Source organism: Podarcis filfolensis (genome assembly GCF_964270895.1).
Source record: "Podarcis filfolensis genome assembly, chromosome: 13".
Lineage (NCBI taxonomy): Eukaryota > Metazoa > Chordata > Lepidosauria > Squamata > Lacertidae > Podarcis > Podarcis filfolensis.
Genome location: NC_139615.1, coordinates 39010753 through 39020964, shown reverse-complemented (window position 1 = coordinate 39020964; position 10212 = coordinate 39010753). Strand labels below are relative to the sequence as shown.

General features: G+C 45.0%; 1 protein-coding gene across 6 annotated transcripts in view; it reads left to right on the top strand.

Annotated features, from left to right (window-relative positions):
- The first annotated feature begins 8525 nt into the window (after positions 1-8525).
- Positions 8526-10212, top strand: part of NSF (N-ethylmaleimide sensitive factor, vesicle fusing ATPase) — a 109960-nt gene continuing 108273 nt past the window's right edge. For all 6 annotated transcript variants that reach the window (XM_083582864.1, XM_083582865.1, XM_083582868.1 and 3 more), the window contains exon 1: positions 8526-8656. In XM_083582864.1, the coding sequence (XP_083438990.1) occupies positions 8645-8656 (12 nt within the window). In that variant the 5' untranslated portion in view covers positions 8526-8644. The remainder of the gene's footprint in view (positions 8657-10212) is intronic.

Sequence of the window (10212 nt, the reverse complement as noted above, 5' to 3'; positions counted from 1 at the left end):
TTTCAAATTGTTTTGTGGGTCTTTGGGCTGCAATAAAGTATTGATTGATACCTGCTTTAAAAGTCGGTGGGCTCATAGCTGTGGTGTGAGACACGCCACAGCCTACAGACTGCTCCTCTTCCTCTTCACTGAAAGTGGTTGGATAACTCAGTTTGTTATGTACTGAGTTGAATAGGATCCAAACTGCAGCAGTCTGATTGGTCCTAGAACAATAGGATCCAAAAGGCAGCAGTCTGATTGGTCCTAGAACAATAGGATTCAGAATGCAGCAGTCTGATTGGTCCTAGAACAATGCAGCAGTATGATTGGTTGGCAGGAACCACCCAATCATGCTCCAGATAGAAGTGAATCCACAACCTGATTGGCTTACAGTAGAATTCCGGAATTAGCCAATCATGTGCAGCCCATTGTGTAAATAATGTATATAAAGCAGATGCTTTGAGGGGACTTTCATTCATTCCTCCTCACCACTATGAGCTGAATAAAGAGCATGAAATCACTTTGCGACTCTGAGTATATTTCACAGTTGATAGAGCACAAGGCTCTTAATCTCAGGTTCATGGGCCCACATTCGGCAAAAGATTCCTGAACTCCTGAGGGTTAGGCTAGATGACCCGCATGACCCCTTCCAGCTCTACAATCCTATGATTCTGTGATTCTCCTTTTTAGCGGCGTAAAAGTAAATCCAAGCTTCAGCCCACAGAGGCAATGACATATAATAAAAAACGCTTCCCGTGCATTATCTCAGTAATTACAGCAGCGTGGTGGTAAGTAAAGGTAAAGGGACCCCTGACCATTAGGTCCAGTCGTGGTCGACTCTGGGGTTACGGCGCTCATCTCGCTTTACTGGCCAAGGGAGCCGGTGTACAGCTTCCGGGTCATGTGGCCAGCATGACTAAGCCGCTTCTGGCGAACCAGAGCAGCGCACGGAAACGCCGTTTACCTTCCCGCCATAGCGGTACCTATTTATCTACTTGCACTTTGATGTGCTTTCGAACTGCTAGGTTGGCAGGAGCTGGGACCGAGCAACGGGAGCTCACCCCGTCATGGGGATTCGAACCGCCGACCTTCTGATTGGCAAGTCCTAGGCTCTGTGGTTTAACCCACAGCGCCACCCGCGTCCCTACATGGTGGTAAGCAGGTCAATATTATTAACCCACGGGTTAAGAATTAAAGCCACCTAAATGAGTTTCAAACATTATCCCTAATCTGATGTCCTCCACTGAAGTCCAGCTCCGAGGGCCTTCTGGTGGTTCCCTCACTGCGAGAAGTGAGGTTACAGGGAAACAGGCAAAGGGCCTTCTCGGTAGTGGCGCCCATCCTTTGGAAAGCCCTCCCATCAGATGTCAAGGAAATAAACAACTGTCTTACTTTAAGAAGACATCTGAAGGCAGCCCTGTTTAGGGAAGCTTTTCATGTCTAATGTTTTACATTTTTTTAATGTGCTGTAAGAGTGGCTGGGGAAGCTTAGCCAGATGAGTGGGGTATAAACAATAATAACATTATTATTATTATTATTATTATTATTATTATTATTATTATTACTAGATCGCTCACCATCCCTAGCTAACAGGACCAATGGTCTGGGATGATGGGAGTTGTCAATAACATCTAAAGGGCACCAGGTTAGAATAGGCTGACTTATTCAGTGAGCCGTGAACCAAGCTCTTCCTAGGTTAAAGGTAAAGGGACCCCTGACCATTAGGTCCAGTCGTGGCCGACTCTGGGGTTGCGGGGCTCATCTCGCTTTTTTGGCCGATGGAGCCGGCGTACAGCTTCCGGGTCATGTGGCCAGCATGACTAAGCCGTTTCTGGCGAACCAGAGCAGAGCACGGAAACGCCGTTTACCTTCCTGCCAGAGCGGTACCTATTTATCTACTTGCACTTTGATGTGCTTTCGAACTGCTAGGTTGGCAGGAGCTGGGACTGAGCAACGGGAGCTCACCCCGTCGCGGGGATTCGAACTGCTGACCTTCTGATTGGCAAGCCCTAGGCTCTGTGGTTTAACCCACAGTGCCACCCATATCCCTCTTCCTAGGTTACACACTACTTATCAGTGACAGTATTGTATTCCACACCATATAGCAGGGATTCAAACAACCTGCTATATGCTTCCTTTCATCTCCGCCCATTGGCCATGCTGGCTGGGGCTGATGGGACTTGGGAGTCCAATTACAACTACTGGAGCCCCGGCATACATACTAGTGCCTATTCCAAGTTTGCATTTCCAACAATGACATATTTAAAGTGACACACCACAGGGGGAGACTGCAGAATTTGCAGCTTCTGTTAGAATTCTGGTTTCCATGGTGATGCTTCCCCTTTCTTCCACGGTAAAGCCTAATATTATCCAGAACATTCTTTAAACGACATTGAAAAACTGCTCCGCTTCTCAGTATTATATATATAAAAATATGACCTTGGGAAACACAACTGTTCTCTACAAGAGAGATCTGTGCAAATAGGCTCCTTCAAACACACAAACACGTATTCAGTACACAAACTGTATGGTTTTTTTCCTGTACAATGCAGCAGTTCCCTTTCTAGCTGCCTCATAGCAACATCCCAAATACTGCAGTATGACCACCACAGACTGCAGTAAACCGACTCTTTAATATAAAGCACGGGAGCAGAACACGGAATTATTAGTGTCATCAATCTAACCAAGCCTTGACCTTCACACGCTCCTCTGCGGACTTCCAGGAGCATCTGTGTGGTTACGGCTGGAAAACAGACTGCTATAATAATTGTGAGATTGCGAGCCTGAGGGAAGAGACTTGGGTTTTTCATTTCTAGGCTTCATCTGCGCCGTACATTTAAAGCATTATCATCCCACTTTAAACAGGCATGACTTCCTCTAAAGAATTTTGGGAGCTGTAGTTTGTTAAGGATGTAGTTGTTAGGAGGCAACCCCCTATTCCCCACGCAAAGCGAACAAATTTCAGAGTGCTTTATTAACAACCAATCCCTTTCTCTAGATAACTCTGGGAAATGTAGTTCTGGAAGGGCAAAAACAAACAAACAAAAAAGGTTTCCTAGCACCCCTTCAGCACCCTTAACTGCCATCCCCAGGATGTTTTGAGGGGAGCCGTGGCTGTTTAAAGTTGTGCAATACTGCTTTAAAATAATAGTGCAAATGGAGCCCTTATACAAACCAGGCATGATAATAAACTAAGATAATGACTACGCTGACCTTGATCAAAGCTCTTTGATCAACAGAACAGTTTGTGAAGGATAGATATTTTGTTGTTTCCATAGTACCTCTGCAGTGTATTTTATAACAATAATTTATTTTATTAAATCTATGGTGGCAGTTGAAGGCAGTGTACATGGTTCTCCTCCTGCCATTTTATTTTCACAACAGTCTTGTGAGGTAGACAGTGGCTAGCCCAGTGGGACTAGGAACACTTTGAGGGTCTGGGCCTGCCTTTGCTCTTCTCACTTCATACATCTCTTGGTCCTGGAAGACCACTGGGTGAGGGGAGAGGAGCTTGTTGCCGCAGGAGGGGGAGACCCCCTAGTTTGTTCACCAGCCCAACTCATTTTTGCCTCTTGGCCTCCCTCCTCTCCTGCTTCAGCTTCTGCCTCTGATTCTGGACTGCTCTCTGCACAGACTCTTCCTGCTCACTAAACCCTGTTACCCCTTCAGCTTCTGACACCTCCTCCTCCTAATCTTCTCTTTCCCACCACCAATCCCCAGGCTCTGAGCCGTCTTCATTCGGGAGAATCCCCAACTAGTCCCTCCAGTCAGTCCATACAGGTGTCAGCAAACTTTTTTAGCAGGGGACTGGTCCACTGTCCCTCAGACCTTGTGGGGGACTGGACTATATTTTGAAAAAAAATAATGAACGAATTCCTATGCCCCACAAATAACCCAGAGATGCATTTCAAATAAAAGCACACATTCTACTCATGTAAAAACATGCTGATTCCTGGACCGTCCGTGGGCCGCATTTAGAAGGTGATGGGCCGGATATGGCCCCCGGGCCATAGCTGTCAACTTTCAGATTTGAAAATAAGGGATCAGCAGCCTCAAAAATAAGGGATCAGCAGCCTCACCTGTCCCGGAGACAGTCTACGGGATATGTAACAATCCGGGATAACAGCGGGAAGCAGCGGGAAACGGTGCTGGAATAAGGGAATTTCCCACAAAAAAAGAGAAGGTTGATAGCTATGCCCCAGGCCTTAGTTTGCCTACCCATGGTCCATGACATGGGCTCCGAATTTTGCACCTCTGCAGCTGCTTCCCTGTTGGGGAGGGGGACACCATTTTGTGGTTTGCCTCGGTTGCCAAAATGTCTTGGGCCAGCCCTGCCTATATCTGATCAGTCCCCCACTCACCCAAAGGTGCCTCCCGACTTTGAACCTGATCCTCTAGGGCAAGAGTTTAGGAATTGTTTGCCCCCCAAGTGCTGTTGGACTCCTCTGCTTCCATCTCTCTCAGCCGGCATGACCGGTGGTCAAAGATGATGAGAGCTGCCATCTAACAAATGAGGAATTGGGTAGATCTGCAATGTCCCTCGGATTTTTTTTTTTAAGTTGTAATTATACTATTAAATATGTGTATTGAATGAATCTATTTAGTCAATAAATATATGTATGTAAGGAATCTAATGTGCTGCTTTGCTGTGGATCTATTAAATCACTTATTAAATTGCCAAAAAAGGAAAATAAAATGCTGGGTTGTTTTATTGATGTATATTGGCAACTCTCCCTACCTCCCCGGGGGACATTTAAAAATGGCTTCTCCTATCTGAACCTGGAAATCACACACACACACAGCCAGATGCCTCTCTCTGTGTAATTATTTTCTTATCTTTGTGGACCAGGCAGTGATAGTAGAGTATGATGTCATTTAGAACGACAGGGCTTGAATGGAAATAGGAGAGGAGGAAGACCTGGCAGTAACAACTGAGCGAGGAAACTGTGGTGCTAACAACAGAGATGAAGCCTGACTGTGTCAGCTGCTCTGTGCAGAAAGACACAAAAAGTGTGGTGAGCGATATACTTTGCATTTTTGGTGGAACAGAACTACAAATCCATCATCCCTGATCATCTGTCACACAGACTAGAGCTTATGGGAGTGGGAGTCCAACATCTGTTGGCTTCACCTTTTGAACATCCTTCTTCTGATGCTTGGATGACAGGTGTCCTTTCCCTCCCGCCCCACCTGGCCCCCCAAAAGAGAGGAGAAAATATAGCAGTAGAGACAGGAATCTCTCATCTAACTAACATTATAGTGTGATTTTGTTATTGAGATTTTGAACAGTTAAAAGCACAAGCTATCTGCATGCAAATCCACAGAGGATGAGGCGTCTGCATACAACTAGGCATTGGATTTGTTTCCAGGGGATATTCTCCATAGGCATTATTATTATTATTATTATTATTATTGTTATTATTACTAAAGGTAAAGGGTAAAGGGACCCCTGACCATTAGGTCCAGTCGTGACCGACTCTGGGGTTGCGGCGCTCATCTCACTTTATTGGCCGAGGGAGCCAGCGTACAGCTTCCGGTTCATGTGGCCAGCATGACTAAGCTGCTTCTGGCGAACCAGAGCAGCGCACGGAAACGCCGTTTACCTTCCCGCTGGAGCGGTACCTATTTATCTACTTGCACTTTGACATGCTTTCGAACTGCTAGGTTGGCAGGAGCAGGGACCGGGCAATGGGAGCTCACCCCGTCACTGGGATTTGAACCGCCGACCTTCTGATTGGCAAGTCCTAGGCTCTGTGGTTTACTACCACTACTTTATTTACAACATAGTCCACAACAACTCATACACACAAACAAACCCACCACCACCGACAATTTAATTATCAAAATTAAACTCCTATCCCCTTTCACAAAGAAAACATGACATAAAAATAAGAGTCTTCCTTTATCCTGTAAATGGCCTCGTTATTTACTTCTTGTATACTGTTTCTTTTATATGTGATTGTTACAATTTTTCCTAATTATGACTTAAAAAACTGCAACGTCTCCTTTAGAAATTAATCGAAACAAGTCCAGGTGTATATTTTGGGGCACTGCTTGGTAAAGCACTCTCTGCATTTCCCCCATTCTTTTTGAAATTCTTGTCTAGGCCTCTCCATAGGCAATTTAAGCAGATTGTCAGCGTGCAACCTAAGGGTTTGTTTTGTATTGGGGTTTCTTTTGCCGGAAATTTAAATCTAAGCCCGATCTCTGATTTGCAATATCAACAGCAGACAGCATTGCAGGGCTAGGGCTGCCATAAAGCCATCTCTTCATCAGGCCCCTCCTACAATATACTGTTAGTATAAAAACAGTGGCCTATATTGCAGGGTTGTTGTACGCTACTTTCTGCAGACTGATATGGCAAAGATAGCGTATCTGAACTGCAGCCCCAACCTGTAATAGGTTCAGCAACTGGACTACATATCAGGGTTGTTGGAAACCATGCAAGGAGCTCCAGCCTGATGCCCACCTTGCAATATTGAGAGGAAACTGTGGGACTATTGTATCACCCAAAGCCTCTTCCGCCTTTTAACATGAGGATAATGGACTGCATTTGTATTGGAATATGCAGTGGTAAGTAAGGTTATTTTTTAAAATGTTGGAAAACGGAAGCGACATTCAGTTTTTCTTTCCCCCCCCTGAATAATATTTATTAAAGTTTCAAAGAAATTACAAAAATAGAAAAAAAGAAAAGAAAAGATAAAAAAAACAAAAATACAAAATACAGAAAAATAAAAAACAATTAAAAACAAATCAGTCTTTCCATGTCTTATCTTTCATTTGCTTGTTTCCCTGACCTCCTCACACCTCCCTTTTTTGTATTCTAGTTCAGTAGTTGTTTCAGCAAGTCCTTACCCTTTTTGCTTTAATCTTAATATTTTATCTTAATATATTGTAACTTTACATTTTCACCTGTTAACAATCCATTTTTACATACCCCTTTATAACATTATTGCTAAAACCACATAACTTCATTCCAGCATCCCTCTAACATTCCTTAATATTTTACAGTGTTTCTGTGAATAGTCTTTAAATTTCTTCCAATCTTCTTCTACCGACTCTTCTCCCTGGTCTCGGATTCTGCCAGTCATTTCCGCCAGCGACATTCAGTTTTTCGAGCAAAATTAAACATATCTTTTAGATTTTACTCTGTTTTAATTTTATGTTCATTGTGACGTATGTGCTATTTTTTGCAAGTCGCTTCGGGTTCCCTTTTGTGAAAAAAAAAAGTGACTAAAAAGTGCAATTATTATTATTATTAAATAAATTACTATTTTGCACAATCACAGCTATCTATGCCTTAGCTTGGACTCCCCTATTCCAAGGTCGGCCAGGAGACATTTAAAAATGGTTTCTCGGATCTAAACCCGGATGCAGCGTATAGAGAAAATGAGACAGTCGTCTTCAATTTTTTCATATCTCTGCCTCTCTGCGGACGTGATTGAAGGCAATTAGAGATGGAAAGGAAAAGAGGATTGCTTAAATATTCAACCCTCACTTCTGGTTCTTATTGGAATGCCTCCTCCGGCGGGGCAGTAATGCAGAGAAAGAGAAATGCGTCTCTTAAGGTCCACGAGTAAGCTTGCAATTCTATACTGCACCCCCTTACCTGGAAGTAAGTCCCATTGAACCGAATGGGACTTACTTCTAAGTAGAAGTAATCTTGGTTAGTTTTCAAGGTGCCGGAATGCAGGGCTTTGTCTTGTCTTAAGCTATTCTTCAGAGTCCGGATACACTTGCAAGACACGATGAGTCATGATTTATTAAGACATTTCTGCGAAGCGACAGATCTCTTTTTAAAATTATTTTTTATTTAATACATAATCATATTGCTATGATTAATGTATGTATTGTGCAAACTGGAAAAATTTCTTCCTTGTAACCCTATCTGTCTAGTTTCCTTTGAAAATAATAATAATAATAATAATAATAATAATAATAATAAAACCTCTGTAATGGGATACCTCTGTCCCTTTATTTGTTTGCATTGATTTTTTTGGGCGTCCCCCCAATATTTTTTAGAGGGATCGCTTCAGTTTTAGCGTTTGCCTATCCCACCACCCTATCCTATAGTATATTATTATTGTATATTGTATTTTAAAATGGGGTTTAAGAGTTGTTAGGGGGTTTTGAATGTAGATTTTCAGTTTCATTGTTCTATGTGGCACAATGACAATAAAGATATCGTATATCCATCTCATTGGGATTTTGATGGCATGTTGACAGGATGTTGACATTTTGCTTGGGGTTTTATCCCTGCAATTCGAGTGAACCCCCCTTAGCACACTTTGGTCGCCTTAAATAGCAATTAAATATTAAAATTAATCAGGGAAATTCCCTTTTCCCCTCCTCCTCCTCGTTTCCTTGTACGTAATTGTTCCCATCTCTCCTTCCCGCACTTTGAACTCAACCTCAGCCGCCGTCGCATTGGACTCCCGTGCGTGTATGCAGGCGGGTGCCTCTCGCGGCTCCCTTAACTCTTGAAGGCGGGGTCAGCAGACGCGAGAACGAGGCGGTTATAAAAAAAGCAGGTCCGGAAGTGGGAGGGGCGAGGACAAGCCCCACCCCTCGCGCTCTGCGTGGCTCCGCCTCCTCCCAGCCGGCTGCTTTCCGCGCTCCGCATCTCGCATCTGTCAGTCGCTGCTTCGTCGCCGGCGGAACAAGATGGCGGCTCGGGTGAGTGGACGGCTGAATGACGGGCGGGGGTGGGGGGGAGATAGTGACGTGTCAGCTTGGCGGCTTCTGCCTCCCATTCATTCTCTTAGCAGCCCACCGCCCTTCCACCCAGCCCAGTTAGGGAGGCTTCCCTGCTCCCTATGACACTGCTGCGTATATGCCGTACATTTTCAGCTCATCCCACATGCGCCCTTTAAAAAACACCCCCTGGGAACTATAGCCTGTTAAGGGTGCTGGGAACTAAGGTTCCCGGGATTCTTAGACCTGGGGGTTATAGCCTGTTAAGGGTGCTGGGAGCTACAGTTCTCGGGATTCTTAAACCTGGGGGTTATAGCCTGTTAAGGGTGCTGGGAGCTACAGTTCCCAGGATTCTTAAACCGGGGAACTATCGCCTGTTAAGGGTGCTGGATGCTACAGTTCCCAGGATTCTTAAACCGGGGAACTATCGCCTGTTAAGGGCGCTGGATGCTACAGTTCCCAGGATTCTTAAAACGGGGAACTATCATCTGTTAAGGGTGTTGGGAGCTACAGTTCCCAGGATTCTTAAACCGGGGAACTATCGCCTGTTAAGGATGCTGGGTGCTACTGTTCCCAGGATTCTTTTGGGGTGTGCTCTTCAAATTCACGGCGTGTGCGCTCTATGGGGGGACCCGAGTGCAGATCCTGCGCCACAGAGCCTTGAGTGATGCCGTGCCCTCCCCCTCAGGCTAGCCCACCTCAGCAGGCTGTTGCGAAGGGGCGCACAGACAACCTCTTTCTACCTTCCGTTTATTCTCGGTGGGTCTGCTTGCTGAAAGATAAATGGGTCTGTTTAGCGTGCTGGAAAAGAAGAAAAGCAGCGCGCCGCTTTCACGCTGGGTCTCTCAGTCATCTGAGCATTGTAGCTGAGACATTGGAGAACAGCTTGCTTTTTTGCATTCTTAATGTAAAATGGCTTTCCTCGAAGGCGGCTTGGCAAAAATGTGGCTGCCCTTCACTCCCCATCTCGCCCCCGGTCTGTTACCCTTAAATAGGACGTTGCAGGAAGAAGGGCAGCCTGAAGGGTTAATGCCGGAATTGTTTGCTGTGTCATAAATACTTCTGGGTGACCTGGAGTTAATAAGCTGTTACTGCAACAAGAGTGTCTGGTGGGTGAAAAGCTGGGAGGCTCAAGCTGTTTATGCGGTGAGCACCTTTACTGCAATGCACACTTGGCTGGCAAGCGGAAGACTCTGTCTTCGGGTTGCATATGAACCAAACTCGTGGCGATGCTGCTGGTTACAATGATGTCAGATTGCTGTTGCTTTATTTTCCCAGTGACCCAACATGTGCCTAGTACTTTGCATCCCCTAGAATGACGGGTTCAGTGCAGACGGGTTAGCAATGGAGCAGTTGGGGAAAGGCTAATGGATGTACCTTTCTCAGGTTTATTTACCTTCTGTTACGCAGATACTCCCCAGCACCAAAAAGGCTTCTTGGCCTTATGCCACGAAGAATATCTGTTTAGTATATAGGAGGAGGAGTGTTGATTCAGGATCATTTAAAATGTTCTCCCTCCCTGCAGATTGTGGCAGATT